At 40.3% G+C, this 18,627-nt stretch overlaps 6 protein-coding genes across 9 annotated transcripts in view; 5 read left to right on the plus strand and 1 right to left on the minus strand.

The window, feature by feature from the left end:
• On the plus strand, window positions 1-2,650 carry LOC135170809 (deoxyribodipyrimidine photo-lyase-like). Its single transcript, XM_064136869.1, has 6 exons — window positions 1-238; window positions 353-479; window positions 845-1,173; window positions 1,299-1,849; window positions 1,944-2,185; window positions 2,340-2,650. Exons 1-6 carry the CDS (start codon window positions 152-154, stop codon window positions 2,531-2,533), a joined length of 1,530 nt encoding a protein of 509 aa, XP_063992939.1. The 5' UTR covers window positions 1-151; the 3' UTR covers window positions 2,534-2,650.
• LOC135170804 (uncharacterized) overlaps window positions 2,462-18,627 on the minus strand; it is a 25,762-nt gene continuing 9,596 nt past the window's right edge. The window contains exons 6-9 of the mRNA XM_064136862.1: window positions 12,316-12,521; window positions 11,264-11,463; window positions 3,079-3,326; window positions 2,462-2,996 (exon numbers count right to left, since the gene is read on the minus strand). Of these exons, the coding sequence (XP_063992932.1) occupies window positions 2,697-2,996; window positions 3,079-3,326; window positions 11,264-11,463; window positions 12,316-12,521 (954 nt within the window). The 3' untranslated portion in view covers window positions 2,462-2,696. The remainder of the gene's footprint in view (window positions 2,997-3,078; window positions 3,327-11,263; window positions 11,464-12,315; window positions 12,522-18,627) is intronic.
• LOC135170818 (uncharacterized) lies at window positions 3,507-5,403 on the plus strand. Its single transcript, XM_064136881.1, has 2 exons — window positions 3,507-3,817; window positions 3,996-5,403. The coding sequence occupies exons 1-2, from the start codon at window positions 3,682-3,684 to the stop codon at window positions 4,496-4,498; spliced, it is 639 nt and encodes a 212-aa protein (XP_063992951.1). The 5' UTR covers window positions 3,507-3,681; the 3' UTR covers window positions 4,499-5,403.
• Window positions 5,881-7,798, plus strand: LOC135170816 (uncharacterized). Its single transcript, XM_064136879.1, has 2 exons — window positions 5,881-6,399; window positions 6,668-7,798. The coding sequence occupies exons 1-2, from the start codon at window positions 6,123-6,125 to the stop codon at window positions 7,054-7,056; spliced, it is 666 nt and encodes a 221-aa protein (XP_063992949.1). The 5' UTR covers window positions 5,881-6,122; the 3' UTR covers window positions 7,057-7,798.
• On the plus strand, window positions 8,730-10,828 carry LOC135170814 (uncharacterized). The gene is made up of 4 exons (XM_064136876.1): window positions 8,730-8,930; window positions 9,056-9,122; window positions 9,281-9,618; window positions 9,801-10,828. Exons 1-4 carry the CDS (start codon window positions 8,891-8,893, stop codon window positions 10,067-10,069), a joined length of 714 nt encoding a protein of 237 aa, XP_063992946.1. The 5' UTR covers window positions 8,730-8,890; the 3' UTR covers window positions 10,070-10,828.
• Window positions 13,405-18,627, plus strand: part of LOC135170805 (uncharacterized) — a 12,546-nt gene continuing 7,323 nt past the window's right edge. For 2 of the 4 annotated variants that reach the window (XR_010300440.1, XM_064136865.1), the window contains exon 1: window positions 13,405-15,421. The gene's annotated coding sequence lies outside the window, so the exon portion shown is untranslated. The remainder of the gene's footprint in view (window positions 15,422-18,627) is intronic. The other 2 variants (XM_064136863.1, XM_064136864.1) reach the window with 2 other exon arrangements.

An 18,627-nucleotide genomic window follows, 5' to 3' on the forward strand; every position in this document is an offset into this window, starting at 1 on the left:
CCATTTTAGCTGTGCGCACAAAGGTGCGCCGTACGTGTGCTCCCGAGTCCCTGACACCACTGTATTAAAAGCCGTGTTTTCATGTCCCTCTCGCTAGTTTCATTCGACTTGTTGATGTTTTGATTCTTGCGTCCAAATTCGGCATATTATAATGGCAAGTAAAGTTCCAGAGACGGAGAACTTCAGGAAATTCAAACAACAGCAATTGTTGAAAAAATTCATCCACAATCGTCAGAAGGTATTTTGGGGGATTTTTTTCACTATTTTTGGCGCAATTAAATTCCAATATGACTTGTCATGTTTTTTTTAATCTGATAATTCGGGGGGAACGTAATTCCAATTGTGATTGCAGACTGCCGATTCGATAATCGATTTTCCGATGAATAAAAAACGGTTAAGAGTCTTGTCGAAGTCCAAGACACTCGCGCGGAATGCTGCAGGGATCTTGTATTGGATGTTTCGCGATTGCAGAGTTCAAGGTAACCATAAAATCTTAATTAGTCGATGAATTGCTTAATCGATCGAATCGTTAAGATTTTGTTGCCCTCAATTGATTAATTTACCCGATAAATTCAATTTGGAGATTTTTTTCGCCTCAAAATACTTCCAAACGTCTAATAATTATAAATCAATCATTTAATCGCCAGGTGACGATCGTCTGTTGTCATTCAGGTGCTTCACTAGTTAATTGAAAATTTAGATTATCAATTTATTTTAATTTTGATAATTTCAATGAAAATGAGCAACACATTTATCTGAAGATGTAGCTCGTCGTAATCTCGTCTTAATTGATAACCCAATGATGGATGTAGTTCCCATAATTTTTGGTCTATTTTTTAATCAGACAATTGGGCCTTCCTCTACGCACAAGAACTGGCCTTGAAAAATCGTCTCCCTTTGCACGTCTGCTACTGCACTCACTCGGAATGTGCGCGCACTTCATTGCGTCATTTCAAATTTCTTGTTAGAGCCTTGAAGCTGGTCTACAATGAATGCCAAGAGTTGAATATCAGTTTCCATCTGCTCTACGGGGAGCCCGTCTCGGCCGTCCTGGATTTTATTCACAATTATAAAATGGGAGCCCTTTTCATCGATTTCTCCCCACTGAGACTGCCAATGTCTTGGGTAGAGCAGATTAGGGAGAAATTACCTAAGAATATTCCATTCTGTCAGGTGCCATTTTGTTCTCAATCTCTGCTGCCATATTTTTCTTTTTTCTCATCTCATTTTACCACATTGCTACTGATATGGCAACTGTAAAAATAAATAATGATGGCATCTGATTTTGCCATTATCAGGTTGATGCTCACAATATCGTGCCCTGCTGGCGGGCCTCTGATAAACTGGAGCAGTCATGGCAAACAATCGGACCCAAAATAACTTCTCAACTATCAGAGTATCTGACAGAGTTTCCACCGGTGGTAAAACACCCCTACGACAGCACCTACCAATTCCCCAACCTCAATTGGAATCATTTTCGGGATTTCATCGTCATCGATGATACAGTCGAAATGTTGCATTGGTGCAGGCCCGGGTACCCAGGGGCTGTGGGAGAGCTTGAGAGGTTCCTCAGGATGGGTCTCCAGGACTACCACGAGAAGAGGAATGATCCTATGAAGAAAGCCACCAGTAGACTCTCCCCTTGGTTTCACTTTGGCCTGATTTCTCCGGCCAGAGTCATGTTGGAGGTCCAAGAATATATGAAGGACCATCCGGAGTCAGTCAAGTCCTTTATTGCGGAGGCGGTTATCAGGAGAGAATTGAGCGACAATTTCTGTTTTTATAATGAGAATTACGACAAACTTAAGGGAGCGCCTTACTGGGCTATTAAATCCCTGAAAGCACACAGGTAATTTCATTCAAATATTGACCCACCCGTTTCCTTCATAATTTTAACTTTTTATCAATTTTGTTGATACTGATATTTGGGGAGGCCCTTCCAGGAAGGACAATAGGAAGTGGTTGTACACGTTAGAGGAATTTGAGAATTCTCAGACCCACGATGATCTATGGAACGCAGCCCACAATCAGCTGCTGAGGAAGGGAAAAATGCATGGATTCATGAGGAAGTACTGGGCGAAGAAAATTCTGGAGTGGAGTCCAACGCCTGAGGATGCTCTAGCCTGGGCAATCTACCTCAATGACAAGTACAGTTTGGACGGCCGAGATCCTAATGGTTATGTTGGTGAGTACGTTATTAAAATGAACTAATAATTTTCTATCTCCACAAAGATCGTTCTGGATTATTAATAGTTTAATCTTCTCGTTAATACGCTGGTCAATTCTGATTGGGATTTTTTTTTATGGAGTCCAATTGAGTTTTTCAAATATTTTTTTAGGGTGCATGTGGTCGATTTGTGGAGTTCACGATCGGAGATTTATGGAGCGGGAGGTAACCGGGACGATTCGTTACATGGACTACAAAGAGTGCGAGGAAACATTCGATGTGAACGCTTACATGAAAAAATTCAATAGAAAAATCGTGAATAAGAAGGAACCAGTTGAGGAAAACCCCAAGAAATTGAAGAAATAATTCATGAAATATTGTTCTCCATTTACTTCACAATTTGTTTTCTTTGAACACTATCTGTTAATGTTACCCATATTTTATTAAAACATAAAAAATGCAGAAGCATTTTATTTTCAATAATTCCTCGTCTACTGTTTTTTTTTAGAAAAATACGTTTTTATTTATCTTACCACAGCATTTTGAGGGAAAGGGGGACTGCGTCGGTGGATTCTAGGGACAGACCAGCAGCTTTGAGCCCTAAGGATACGCAGGATTCTTCGTTTAATCCTCGCAGAACTCCAGAGGTAATTCCTGCGACTAGACAGTCGCCACAGCCACTCACACTGAATTTATTTCCCCTGGAGTGTTCAGTAATTGTTGAAATTGGAAGGTAGAGTCTGCTCTGGATATCTCCAGTTTCCATTAGGGACAATTTGTCGCTGATTTTCGCGTAGAAAACATCGGATTTCGACCCTTTTCGCGCGATCTGAGGGAATAATTATTTTATTAATTCAATTGAATTATAATGAACGTCACGATTGAATTGGAAAAGTTTTTTTTTATCGTACCAGAACTCCCTGGGCCCCCATTGTTGCTATCACAACCGGAATGTGCTCAGCCAATTTTTCCGCGACATCAGTGATCACTTCGACAGCTCCGTCGGGAGGAATCTCCTCCATTTTCATTATCGAAAAATACTCAGACATTGCGAAGAGTTCTTTCACGTTGGGGGTGATGCAGTGGAGGATCTTTCCCCACTCAGGATGAGCGTCGAATATTTTGCAGGCCTTCCTGACGTCCGTAGGTTCATACCAGACTGAAACAAATGATCAGAACATCCTAAAAGACAATTCCACCTTCAGGATTCCCTCCAGAAACATTTATTAAAAAATCCCGCTGGATTCGATATTCAAAGAAAGGCCTGGTGAACCGCGCAAGGTGACATCCACTACGTGAGTCACCACCTGGCGAGGCTCCCCCTGGTATCAAACCCGCGCAGCACAATCATTCCCGTAGGAGATCCCACTTGTCTCATTAGTACTCAGACGTATATTAAGAATTAGTTGTCCCTCCCAGTCCTGAATCATCACAAAAATCAACAAAAAAAAGTGCAGAACACCCGGAGAACCTCTCCAGAAGTGACAAGTGCTGGAAATTTATCGGAATTAAAAATGGGAAAAACTAAAACTGGAAAAGCCGCGGCGATATGCACAGTTTTGGCGTTTGTTTTCGTGATGATTGCGTTCACCACACCCAATTGGCTGGAGACCGATGGAAAACTGGAACATCCGAAATTTTTAAGAATAGGTAAAAACAGCCTTGTTCACAACCCCAGGCCCTCCCCGAAGGTCCTGCTGCCATGGTAGCACTTCCCCTCGACCATAAACAGCTCCAAAAGTTGTGATAAAAATCGTTTGTCCCAAACTGTCACCAAAAATCAGTCAAAACAACAACAACCCTTCAATCCATTTTCATTTTCCCTCAGGTCTCTGGCAGGTCTGCTTCCAGGACTTCCAGGACACGCGTCACATGTATGACACGAAGTTCACGGGCTGTTGGTGGGTCTTCGAGGAGGAGTACTACATAATCAGGGACATTCTCCTCCCTGAGTTCTTCGTCGCGACGCAATTCTTCTTCACTCTGTGTCTCACTCTTCTTCTGATCGGTGGATTCCTGACGGCGTTGTACACCTGTTGCTCGCGCACCCATCCACGGTATCAGGAGCTCCTCTGGGCGATCGGTGGCAACTTGACGATCTCCGGGGTTACAGGGTTCATAGCCTGCATCATCTTCGCGGCGAGGGGAGATGGGAGAGATTGGATGCCCAATTGGGAGCACAATGACATCTCCTGGTCGTACGCACTGGCTGTCGTAGGTAGTCTTTTTCTACTTGCTGGTGGGATTTTGTTCTTGGTCGAGGGGAGGAGACACAAGAAGAGGCTCGAGAGGATGCTCGATGAGGAGCCTAAGACACATACCACTATCTAATGGTCTCAGGTGGTTTTTGGGAGAAGTGGTGGGATAAGATGAAGTCGTGAAATGCCAGCAGAAGGTGTATTCAGCAGGATTTAGGGTACTTGAGGGCTCGGTGACGAGCCAGGTGAGGGTAACGTAACCCTAACGTAAAATTTAAAAATTCTGCTATTGGCAGAATATTCAGTTTATAAAGTATACGAATATTTTGACACCCTGTTATTCCAAAGATAGTCATCAGGAACAAAAACTCAAGTCAAATTCGCTCGTCTCGTTCCACCACTTCCATATTTACGTACAAATTTATATGAAAGAAAATTCTAATGAAAATTGGGTAAGATTCAGAAGAATTCTCTTCCTAAGAATCAAAAGATCTGACAAAGATGAAAACTATTTTTCTGCCTTCAGAATTATACATTCCAAATGTGCAATCAATCTATTTCCGTCCGAACATTCAATCAGATAATGCGTTCAGAATTAATTTGACAATTAATATGGTGAAAATCATTTTATTAAGCAACAATGGAACAATGGAAGGTATTGAATCCAGTGACCTACACAATTTTACAAAACGCACACGATTTTTTTTACAATAATTTTTAAAGGTGGTTTTTATCGACAATTCTGTAATAAACTACAGAGTCACCGTGAGATATCTTCCGGATTTTTATTGAAATTCGTGGAAGAATCTGAGGAATAAATTCCGTCCATTACTCCAATCACCTTGAGAATCTCACGAATATTGTTAATATTTGTAAATAGCTCTCAACATCGTATTATTCAATGAGATTTTACAGACACGAGGTGTGCATGCAACTCAATTCGTGTCGAAATTCCTAGTTTCAATTAACGATTCTTCATGTTAATTTTGTAATGGAATATTTATATAGAAACGAATAAATCTTTCTAATAAAACCAAAGATTGTCTGTCTCATTGACCGAATAATGAACCTCTTTGACATACGTATGTAATTAAAATTGAATGACATGTCGACCCATCGACACAAGAAACCCCTACCCTATCTCCCACATTAACAACTTATTTCCTAATTGACAATTAGCATATTCATTGTGAACTAAAAATCACGACCTCATCTGCATGACGGAATCCGACGAATTCCAGGAGAAACGAAATAAAGAAACGACATTTTTATGAAAGTCAACAAATACAAAGACACTTGTCCTCCGCCCAGGTTCACCCGAGTCCCCCCAGTGACCGCATATTGTTGGAGACTCGTGGGAAAAATGCTTTTTGTCCTCCTGTTGCCTAGAATAACGAGGACTAAACGATGCAGAAATAATAGACAAGGTGAATTCACCTCAAGCCTCACGCCTAAAGGTGTTCTCACGACGTTTTATTTGTACCCGAGGAGTGCTCATGTGTGAGTCATCCGAGAGTTAACGAAGTTTGTCGAGGTGGACAGTGTGTGTCGGTGGAACAGCGGCCAAGCCCACGATTGACTCAGGTTGATTTGATTGTGTTGTCACAGTTTGACGCTGGGTGTGGTTGTATCGAGACATAAAAATTTATCGGAGAGATAGAAAATCCTCTGAACACTTCGGTGTCGAGAGATTTTTGGCCCGGAGATTTCCAACATTTGAGAATTAAATTTTTTGGTTGTTATCGAGTGATTGGAGAATGAAGAAACGAAGTTTCTCGGGAAGTGTGGCTGTTGGTGTGTTTGTGGTTGCGTTGGTGTGCGTTGTGGTGGCTTTTGCTACCCCAGCGTGGCTAGCTAGTGACTGGAGGATCACCAGCACTAGACTCGATAAATTCGGACTCTGGACACACTGTTTCAAGTCCCTTCCGGATCCAGCGGCTGCTGATGCACCCACGAAGTTCTTCGTCGGGTGCAGGTGGATCTACGATCCCTTCACTGCTGGGTGGTCGGAGATCAGGGGATTTTTAATACCTCGTGAGTTTTCTTGAAGGTCTTGGGTGGTCCCTTTGGGATGCTTTCCACTTGTTGTCGAGGAGAAATTAATTTTGGTAGTGAAAATAAATTTAACTGGGTCACACACCACAGAAAAACAATACTCCAGGGTTTTTGGTTAGCTTTCACGAAGGTTACGAGTCTCGATGATTTTATTTTCAAAAAAACCCAAGACGTCACCTCCCAGACTCCTCGAGAATCCAAATGAATCACTGCATTCAAGAAATGACACATTGCCCTCTCCTTTCAGCCTTCATGGTCGTCACCCAGTTATTCTTCACGATCTGCTTCCTCCTGATGGTGGTAGCATTTGCCCTCGTCATTCTCTTCACGACATGCGTGGACCCGGAGCACAAACGGTTCGTCCAGATGATCTACTCCATCGGTTATATACTGATAGTTGCTGGAGTCAGTGGTGGAATCGCTGTCATTGTTTTTGCGTGTCTGGCGAATGGGAAGGGATGGATGCCAGATCATGACAACAATTACTTCTCCTGGTCATTTGCCCTGGGAGTCGTTGGCAGTGCTCTCGCGGTAATCGCAGGGGGACTCTTCCTCGTCGAGGCGACTGTTCAGAAGAAGAAACGTACATACTTGAAGGAGTCCCAGACGCGGTTCCAACTGGAGTCCAAGTCATAAGGGAAGTTTTATTTATTGATGCAGTAATGCAACTGCTATTGCTGCACTGAGAGAAAAAAACCAACGAGTCACGCCCAGATGAGATGATTATTCTAATGTTTTTATCTCGATTAGAATAACTGTTGGTGGATAAAAGAATTGTTTGGCTTCAGAGGTCGACTGTTTTTCTCTCAGTGTATGTCCTCGGAACTAGTTCACGTCCGTTCAATTCCGTCCATTTTTTTGTAGCACATAATGAGAACAAAAAATCAAGTGCCTTGTGACTGATTCGGGAATCAATTGGCGAAATATAATTTATGAAGTTCAAGTTTTTGTTAATTTTAACGTGGGGAAAAAATGATTGAAAATTGACAGTCGCATAATCCACTGATTAATAACAAACCCCTGCCTTTCACAGCCAAAACGACAGAGGAGAATAGAAAAGGGTATTTTTAGCTTAAACTGGGTTCAACTCAAAGAAATTGATCACTGTTACTTTGTCTGTCCTTAAGTACAAAATAATAAAGAAGGAAAAAATGATCTAGAGCTTTACCTCCAGAATTGCACTCACACCAGAGATTTATTTCAATAAATGCAACTGCAACTTATGTATGTTGACTTGAATCTCCTCCACAAGTATTCTAGTTTATTTTATAAGATTTTTACAATAAGACTATTTACTGATATAATGTACATATCGAGAAGATATCACTGTATCATTTTTACTTTGGAATAAATAGTTTAACAAATGTTTTATGTTTAATTAGTAGTGTAAATCATTGAGTGCAATCAAGCTTATCCGATCGTAACTACACAATAAATAACTATAAATAGGAGGTAAATAAATTCTTGAATCTCTGCTCAGTAATAAAAATGATCTCCAAACTCACATGATCAGACATTCCTCCAGCAATCCTCTCAGCCCACCACCCTCCGGCCTCTGTTCCCCAACTTCATCAGCTTCATAGCTCATTTCCTCACCACAATCGTCATAACTCTCTTGTCCTTCAACACTTGAAAAATCCGCGTAATTTCCTCGCACCTTGTTGACGCGACACGAGGAATGAAACCTGCTGGAGGCGTTGGTCACGAAACTGGAGTGCCCTCCATTCAATCTTGAGACTGCGAAGTTGGGGGTACTGTGAATCAATCGAGAGAAGTCCTGGTGATTATGGGACGTTGAGGCCACAACATGTTCCACCTTCATACACAAATATCGGTTAATCAACTGTGAAAATGCCTACGAATCGTCGAATTTGTCTCCCATGATATTTACAAACAGTTGGGAGTTCTATTCACTTGATTTCATTCTCCTTATTATTGTTGTTTATTATTTTCTTTTTTATCATTTTCTTATTTATCATTTTACTATCCATTTATTCTTTGGAGTTAATTCCAGTCATAATTATTCCTATACAAGTGTTAATTGATTGAACAATTACATTAATCATGGGATAAATAATTATTTCAAGATTAATTTAGAAAAAAAGTGAGAGTGTGACTTCACTTTCTACATTTTTATTATTAAGATGATTCGAAAAAATGTATTTTTGTATCAATAATTTGTGATTTAAAATTTCGTTTCAAATTATCGTCATTGTTAGTCATTTTGCCTTGTTATCTGGGGATTCTCGGCGCCATCTAGACCACCTGTTAGTGTGTGTACCCTCCACAAGTGTATGTCCAGTCATATGCATGTGGATGAGTAAATAAAAGTGGTGAGTGAGCGAGGCGTGGCAGCACCGAATGAAAGAGCGTTCCAGTGTTGTTTGTCATTTTTGGTTTCATCCTCTGGAGGAGCCAAACAATCTCAGGACTTGGATATTCAGTAAAAACCGGGGGATAATCCTTCAGGATGGGCTCGGAGAGCAATCAGGAGTATCCCAGAGCCTCCAGTGAGTTTATTTTCGAGGTTATCCATTGCAGATGGGTAACCTCAATCAATATTTACTAAATATTGGAGGTTGTGCTGGAATTGTTGGATTGTGTTGCTAATTTTTTTGTTGATTTTATTGACCAGATGCCATCGTCTTCGGTGGGCTCATCACTTACATCGGGGGAGTTCTCCTGGTCATATCTTTCACAAGGTATGTCTCATATTTTGATGAAGTTCAGTTACTGACTGAGTCCATGAATGTCTTAATTACATATTTGTTATGTATATAATAGATACGCAGCATAGCAGTCTGTGATTTTGTTAATAATTAATTGGTCTAAAAAATCCTTGTTTGTCTTTGGCTTTCAGCCCCTACTGGATTCAGTCTTATCAGGAGACATTCAGTAACTTCAAGCACATGGGCTTGTGGGAATACTGCTTCCACGATTTTCGTTACCCCTACTACCAATTTGACAAGATGTTCAACGGGTGCCATCACATATTCTCCCAAGAATTTCATGTGATTCGGGAGTGGCTATTGCCACCCTGGCTCATGATCGTTCAGACCTTCGTGACAATAAGTCTGTTATTGTCCTTCGCAGCCCAGGGAATTCTTGCGTTGGTTATTGTCAGGTGGCCACTGAGATGTATTTTGAAGAATGAGTGGCTACTTTCAGCAATCGCTTTTATTTGCGACGCTGTTACAGGTGAGGAAAGCATTTTTTGGTGGACGGAATTTGCGATTAATTTTTGTAAGGATGTTCTCACCCCTCGTGAGCCATTAAATAATCTCAGGTCCATCGTAAATATTTTCTTTTTTGGACGATCGTATCCTGGACTGAATTATCAGTCGAAATTTCAATCGCATATTCGAAACATTTTTTTCCAGCTTTTCTGCTGTTCCTGGCTGTCGCAATATTCGGTGGTCAGTGCTGGCGCCGGGACTGGCTGATGTACCCGACCTGGAACTATCTCTCCTGGTCATATGCATTTGCAGTGATAGCCTCGATGTTTCATGGTATCGCTGCATTTTTCCTGTACCTGGATGCACGCGCTGGCTACAAAAATCGGGCGCAATCGAGAAATCTCGTGGTACAAATGCAGCCCACGTCCCATAGCCGCCAGAGCTTTGCCAGTAGCCGTCAAGGATACATATAAGTCACATTTCCATACGATAATGCGATTATTGTACAATTTTATTATCAAACTCCGTCCAAATCTCATTTTCCAAGTATTTTATACTAGAACGATTTCCTGAGGTTTTTTGACCGATTGAATCGATGGAGATTGCACTCGATTTAGATTTAATATCGAAGCATCAGTTTTATATTTCTGTAGTTGCATTTTTTTTTATTTAATTAAGTTGCATGCGGACGTCATGTGAATGTTTCGCTGATTAAAAAAATTGAGAAGGAAATTTTCTATTATTTTTTATCTGAATAAATGATTATTTTCTGTTATTAAATTTGCTCTCGTCATTTTCAATTTTTAATGTTAATCAGGACAGCGATTGCTGGGAAAAAAAAATTCCGAGAAAGTTATAACGATTCCATTGATATCGACCAGAGTTCCCTGGCCTCTCCACTACCGAATGAATTAATGAGTGACGGACTGACAACGGTATTTCCAAAACTGCGACGAACAGTGACATGAAAATACTCCCACGAATGTCATAACATAAATTATGGAGATTTAAAATGGTGGATTCCACTCGCCTAAAAATAAGTTTATCCACTCAACTCCCCATTTATCTCCATAATTTTCAGAGAAATGAATACATGAACGAAAAAAACTGATGCTTCTGCCTTGACGCTTAGTGATGCAAGCCAATCCATCCACTATTTTTATAACTAATCTTATAAACCTCTATATCTGTACACTAAGTAACGCACACGAATATATCCCTCCATAAGCTGAGATCGATTTTCCTCATTTCTCTACCCCCTGTCCCGAGAATAGCCGGGCGTCATGCATTGATGCAGTACTGGTAAAGTTCCAGCATAAATACCTCTCTAAAAATAAAAGAAAAGACGAGGGAAGAGAAGGAAAAGAAATGTTTCAAAAATAGTGACAAAACTTTTTTTCACCATTTCCACAATTTTTTTTTCCTTCTCTTATCCACGACTTTTTCACTTAAAAGTGAATAGAGTCTGGAAAGGTCAGACACACAAGGGAATAGCGTCACTTTACGTATAGTGTGACGTGTCAGTGCATCGTAAAGTACGAGAGAATGGCCTCAAGGTGGGTGGTGGGTGAATTACTGGGGTAAAATCAATTGTCTTGGCTGTTGTGGACAAACGCCAAGTGTTTTTATCGTCTTTTTTAGATAAATGAAAATGTCATTTGGCTCACCGGGTATCTGGTAATTAACAGCAGTGTCGATGACCCGGTGGACAGTGTCGACTGGTGGATTACCATCGAGAATTATGAGCTGTGCTTGTTCGAGGGCCGATCGATTCTCGTGCACGAGGGATACGTCGATTGAATCAAAAATATCCATTTCACCTAGAGCAAAACGACATTCACCCGATCTGTCGACTACTGCGGTGTAGCTGGGGAAAATAAATCGAAATTATGATTTCAGTTGAAAGAGTAACGAAATTGGTCAATATTTCAGGCGATTTTTCGCCCGAATTGGAACGATAATAATTGAATTTGGAATGACTTTTGGCAGATGTTTATTGCAAGATTTACGAAGACCATGTAATCATTGTTTATTCATTTTTTAGTTCTAAACTACTACTTTTATTTTATTCATCAACAGGTCAAAGCCACTTCAATCGAGTTATTTCAACTTTAACGAGCCCCGTACGCACCTGAAAATTGAATAAAGAGCAGTCATACCCGGAATCAGACGTGAAGTTCAGTGAAGAAGCAGTAAAAAAGTTTTACTCCACGACCCCCTCGTCGCAAATCACCCCAGTAATTATTGATGGCTCTCATTAGCTAGGTAATTGCCCACTGAACTACGTTAATTAACACTCTCTCCCGTCCATTAATTTTCTATGCATTCCCCAAAGATTTTCCACTCAAACCTTTTTTTTTATCAGACAAACAAAATCTGTCTGCGAGAACGTGAATGAATCGATATCTCCTCCATAAATAGGAGCCCTATTACGTAATTCCCAGGGGAATGCTTACGATTCGGTGGCATAAGCCGATTGTTTGGGTGAGTTTGCCTCATCCAAGACGGTTTATTGTATTTACATTTGTATAACTAAGATTCGAATATAGACAGGCTCACAAATATCTATTCAATTATTAATTACATCACTGATTTCCTCGAATTTATCTCATCTGTAATTTTCAGTCATTTATCTTGAATTATTTATAATTCAATAATTTATCAGTCGATTATCATCAGGATTTTTCTACTCAACTCTTAAATCCAGAAAAAATGTTACCTCGCAGTAGTTCCACCCGGTAAAACTCTCACAGTCCCCCCAGCCCCCGCCAGATCCTTCACGATAGTCCTTCCAGCCTCATCATCACCAACAACCGACAGGAACTTGGTCCCTTCCACTCCAAGTGCAACGAGAGCAGCGGCAATGTTCCTTCCAACTCCTCCATAGCCCTTCCGGCTCTTTCCCTTGTGTGTTCTGCCATCAAACTAAAAAAGCACATAAAAAAAATAAACAAAACAGGCAGTTAAATCACGAAAACTGTTGAGGTAAAATAAACTGAGGAGAATTGTCGTTGTAACATGTTTTTTATTAGGAAATAATTGGGGAACAGATGATGAGATAATTCAATTACCCGCACGAAAAGATTGTACAGATTTTTTTTTTCAGGGAAATTTTTTCTAGTGGAAATTCTCTGATATAAAAAGTTTATAACGTTTTTCCGCGCATGATGTGAAGCTAAATGACGAATATTTCGGGTGAAGCTACGGGGGTGCTGTCACATGGTCATTGTTATTCTATTTAAATTTCGTTTCCTATGTAAACAGATACATACATTGGTAGATAGGACCGTTCTATTATTATTCTAAGGTAGGAAAAATTGCCCTGTGGATACCTAAAATATGATATTATTTCTACAGATCGCTCTCAGTAATTTATTCAACTTCCTAGTAATTTTATTTCGATTTTCATTCTATTTTTTCTTGCTGAATCATCAAGAGAATTTTCCCTTGGGCTGAGTAGCTCGAATACAAACTGAATCTTTATTTCAGTACTCACAATGGTGACACAATCATCCCCAAAAATCTTAGAGAAGTCGTTGAGATAATTTACTGCACAGAAAGCTCATTTCATTCCACTTTCATGAAATGTTTTATGGAGTTTTTAGCTTATTACCTCAGATAACGACGGTATCGGTAGGCGGATAAAACTAACGCGGGGAAGAGCCATTTAGGGTCAGGTTCAATTATTGAGGGAGGAATTTATTACTCTATCAAGCGATTAAAGCTTGTCGCTGATTTAATCTGGCTATTCATCCCTGAAGGTGTCCCCAGGGCTTCAATTTCCTTTCCGGTGTCCGTGCAATTTCTCTGGGACATTTTTTTAGCAAAATCACCCCTGCACTGTTGCACAACAGTTTCCATATTAAGACCAATCGACGTAATATTTTTGAAATGTCAATAAAGCCCTCGGAATCAGCAAAAAGGGAGGAAAAAAATCATTTTCTTTCGCACCCAGATCCAGACGATTATTCCACATCATTTAAAAAACAAACAGCCCTGAGCCCCCTCTTTCCCATTCACCCCCCATCACCACCGCTCCATTAAAATTCCACATACCCCTAGACATCCCTTCCAACCCCGTAAAAAGGAATTCCATCAAGTCTATTCCCACCACGACAGTCAGTCCTCGCGAATAATAAATCACTCGCTCAAAACTTCTGTCCCCTTCCCCTGCAAAAGTTTCGCAATCTAAAAAAGGAAATCCGAGGTGATTGTCCGGGTGCCTATATCTAAGTTTAAATTCCCCAGTTTAATTCAGCCTGGCGACAACGACGGATCGATATCCCTTAATCACTAAATTCCCGCTTCCTCCGCCTACCCTCACCCTGCCCGAAAATCTATCAAAGTTATTCCCAAAAAAGTTTTAGCCCTTAAAAGAAAAGAAACATCTGAAACGATCTGTTTATGGAGCAATAAAAATTGAAATCAATTTTAATAAAAGAAAATTCCCCTTCAAAAGATAACAGAAAATGATCCGGGGAATCCCATCGTAAATTCACAAAAAAAATGGAAAAAAAATTGGGGAAAAAAGGGGGCAGAAGCTCCTTAATCGCGCAATTTTCTCTTTTCCCCCGTTTCATCCCCCATCAACCCCATTTGATGAGACGACCAAATTTCTCCGCAAAAAAGAAAGGCCGAGGTGACTGCCCGTCTTTCCACCTCTAAATTTAAATTCCCCAGTTTAAATCACCCCTGCAATAACGACCGATCGATAACCCTTAAACACAAAATCCCCCTCCCACCACCCCCTCAACAATCTATCGAAGTTGATTTCACAACAGCTTTCCTCGGAAAGCCACCGAAAAACCCGAAACTCTAGGCAATATAACATTGTGAAGATGTGCGCAAGCTCTCCGACACAAAAAGCCCACTCTCCCCCTTTCCACCCCTCACCTCCTACCCCAGTGTATTCCATCCCTTCCCCTCATCTCTCTATTCCCTTACACAGTTGACCATCGGCTTTTAGTCGGGGATCGAGAGGCGCTGGTGTTCCTTCCTCTCGAGCTGAAGTGAAATCCTCCCTTAGGACAATTTATTTTCATCAGCTATTCATGGATAACGAGTGATTGACTGATAACAGTGACAAAAGTGATGGTTTAAAAAAATATATTCCAGTGCCTGAGGTGTCGAGAGGGATGAAATTGAGTGAATAATTCAAATGAAAATTCACCGCCATCTTCCAGCTGACGAAGGACTCGTTTTCCCGAATAATATTGGCATCAATCCTCCCCTGACTCCTGCTGTCATCCCCAAGGACTCGAGGATTCATCACGACAAATCCTGGAGATGGAAAAACCACGTAAACATTCCCCTGGCATTTAATTAGTTTATCAAGTTGAGAGAAAAAAAAAATGTGCTAACGGGGTAATTTATTTTTCACGAGTGACTCTGAAGGGGTTGAGAGGGAACTTCTTGCATGAGTGTTTGAAGCACCTTCCCCCCTACCCCCTCATTAAATAACACTGGAGGACGATGTGGTTTATTCGTCATGTGACAGTGCAAGTTGTGTGTAAATTGTGTGAGTTTATTATTAACAATTGCAATGGCATTAATGTGCATTTTTGTGGGGGGTACAGTGTGTGGGGTATGGACAAACGGTGATTGATCGTTCGAGCTTAAATATAGGGGGGGTGGGGGGGAGGAGAAGGGGGGCAGGGTTTGGATCAATTTTATTGACATAAATCACGAGGGAAAAAGCATATTCGAGGATTTTTTTTGTTCATGACTGATGGACGGTTTTGGGATTCCATCGACAGGATTATAAATCAAGGATAATGATCATACGGAAGCCGGGGTGATTGCGACCGGATGTCGATCCATAAGAGGTAAAAAATATCTGACAATATATGTTTTGATTTTTTTAAAGCAGAGTGGGAGATGAAAAAAAATGAGAATTTCGTTATCAGGGGAACTGGGAGGTCTTCAACAATTTATTATTATTTTTTTTTATTGTGGGGACAGAGATGGAAAAATGAAAATCAATTTTTCGGGGGAAAAAGTCATTGTTATTCTCATCATTTTCTAAAATTTGGTCAAATGAATGGCTGAACTATATTTCTTAAGTTTAAGTTATTCAATCTATTCAGATTTTTTGTAGTTATCGTAGGACAATCTCTTTTGGAATAAATGAATTACTGGATGAATTAATTTTTAGTTGATGGTGATTGATAGGACTCGATAACACCTACGCTTGAAAAAAATATTTGATTTTTTGAATATTCGTTAATTAATCAACTGAAAATCGTGTTGAATATTTCCCCTGCACTAATATTATTCGTGAATAATTATTTCAACGATTAATGCTTCGATTGTCCGGTTTTAATAAATAAAAAAATATGGCCCAGCGGTCCAGGAGTTCAACTGCTTTGAACTGTTTCGTAATTTACGTAATTGTTTCAATTAAAATTCCACCAGGAAACTCAAATTTCCGTTAACCGCCGAGCAATTGGACTCTTCCCCTCCACAAAAATAAGTCAAAACATAAATTCAATTGACCAGACAATTTCCACTTGATAGGAAAATGAACAAATCAGCGAAAAACATCGGAATAAATTTTTTAAAATAAAAAACAATCGATGAGAGATTGAAAACACAGTTTGTTATCATGTAAACTAAAACACAGTCCCTCCCCCAACCCCCTCGACACCCATTACCCCGTCGCCCATCCACCCACAACAGCAAAATCAATGGGTTTATCTAGATAGCACCTTCAGAGCAAAACGAGTACGTTGTGTGCATAAATTTTTATTCTTTATCAGTCTTTATCTCTTTGTAATCCGACTGGTTGTTGAGATAGGGGAGGTACTGGTAGGCTACGGGTAGAATAAAGTAGGTGGGATTGAGATTGAGATATATATCACTGGATGCCAAGCGGTGGTGGAAGAGCAGAAGAGGTCAAAGGGTGTATTACATAACCAGTGGTGGAGCATCGAAATTGGGTATAGAGGTGGGGAGGGGGGTTGTTGTGGGTGATTTATCGCTGGAGATTGGTCGAGTGATGTTTCATTGGGTGACGGGGCATTTTTCGGATGATTTTTCGAGGTGTGGAATGGGAAAAAATTGTACAAATTCGGATGATTTGGTTGGCAGCCAGAGGATCATTCAATCATCATGGGTTATTCATCCACTTTCAGCCTGAAAATAAAGGAAAACAGTTGTCAATTCATTTTCACGCAGTAAGGATTCATTGGAAGTGATCACCAGCTCTTCAATTAATCATTAGTCATTCAATCATTTATTTGGAATTGTTGGAGGATTTTAGTTGAGAGGAGGGTAAAATATTTTTCAAGGAATGAGCGAAGCAGGATAAATTCCTAGCGTGTCGTGTCAATCAATCGTTACTCCACATATTCTTAAATCCGTGCCAGTCGGTTCCTCAACACATCATCGAACAATGCCCTAAAAACCGTATGAGGAAGAGAAAAAAAATTATCGGCAAAAATGCAAATCAATGAAAGCAGTGGCTTTAAACTGAAACATCGGAGGAATATTTTTCAACGTGCAAATGGACATGTGAGGGCTGATAGTGGGACAATTCCTGCTATTTTCCTGTTCACTCAGATAACACCAATTTGATGAGACGTAAAAATCTACCGTCACAGTTCCAATTGATGTGCATCATCAGTTTTTTATGGCCGATAGAAATTACGACCTAAAATTCGGATCACTAAAATTTCAGCTATCTTTTCCACGCCAATTTTCGAGATAAACATCGTGAAAATTGGTATTCATGCAAAAATTTATTATCAGTAAAAAAAACTCGAGAATGTCCCCAAATAAGCGATGGAATGACTGAACTGGAAGACCTGAAAATTCCCAGGACTGAAATATTGTGTTTACTCTCTCTAAATCCCCCATTCAATCTCTTAAAAAAATGTCTGAGGCTGTTGGAAGCCGGTGTTGAACCCTCACCAGTGACAGTGACGCAATTTCTCACTGTCAAAAATTCCCAGTTGAAATTACTTAAAAAAAAAGGTGAAAAAAAAAAATGTCAAGAGGTCGTGATGAATGTTTTTTCCTTCACCTTTGACGGCTCGTTTCCTCTGAATGCCGGACGATTTGCCACGTTTATTTGCAATTCAATCTGCGGAATAACCCAGCAATAACTGCATGCACATAGTGCTTTTAATGGTGATACGTATACAAAAGCATATTCAAGCCTCCTCAGGCACTCCAGTAACATTTTACCCACTCGGCTCGTCATACTGTTGAAATGAGAAGAGGGGAAAATACGAGGAGGGTGGGTTTAACGGGGAGGGCCAGGGTGAGGGAAAGGGCAGTTATATATTTTCCTCCAAGCAACTCAGCTGGCCCTCATTCCTCCCCACAGCCCTCACCCACTGGAGAAACGGATCGATGGTACAATCCACTGTGTGGCCCCTATGTACAAACGACAATGACGACTGAGGAATACACCTGTTTCACAAGTGGCCACCCTCACCCATTGTTGTGAGCTCTTTTTACGATGATTTAGAAATGTGTTGGGGGGGAAGGAGGGATTTTACCGAGAGTAGAAATTACTTGAGTCTAACAAATATATGGAGCATGTGGAGAATTTTCTATCGAGGGGAAGAGATTTATTCGTGAGGGATTAATTCAGAAGAACAGACCAGACATTTTTCAACAGAGTACACCCTCGATTTCAGATAAAAAATATTTTTCATCGTCACTCGTGCGTAAAGTGCAATTTAAGGGGTAAAAAATAATTCAAGAAATTTTGGAATTGAGAATTTAAAGTTTGATGAAACAACTGGGAATTCCAAGTGATGATTCAGAGATGTCGTGTGGGGATTTGTCTGAGAGGAGAAATTACTTCAGCCTGAGAGATATATATAGCACGAAAGGAATGTTATATGGAGGGGAAGAGATTTATTTGCAACGGATTAATCATTTCAATGGAAAAACAGAGAAAACAGATTTTCGAGGGGAAATGTAGCAATTTGACTAGGGTTTCATTGAATTGTCGAGGGATTTCTTAATTAAAATATAAAAATCTACTGAATGTGGTGAAAAAAAAATTGTACGCGGGGGA

Source organism: Diachasmimorpha longicaudata, chromosome 18 (genome assembly GCF_034640455.1).
Source record: "Diachasmimorpha longicaudata isolate KC_UGA_2023 chromosome 18, iyDiaLong2, whole genome shotgun sequence".
Taxonomy (NCBI): domain Eukaryota; kingdom Metazoa; phylum Arthropoda; class Insecta; order Hymenoptera; family Braconidae; genus Diachasmimorpha; species Diachasmimorpha longicaudata.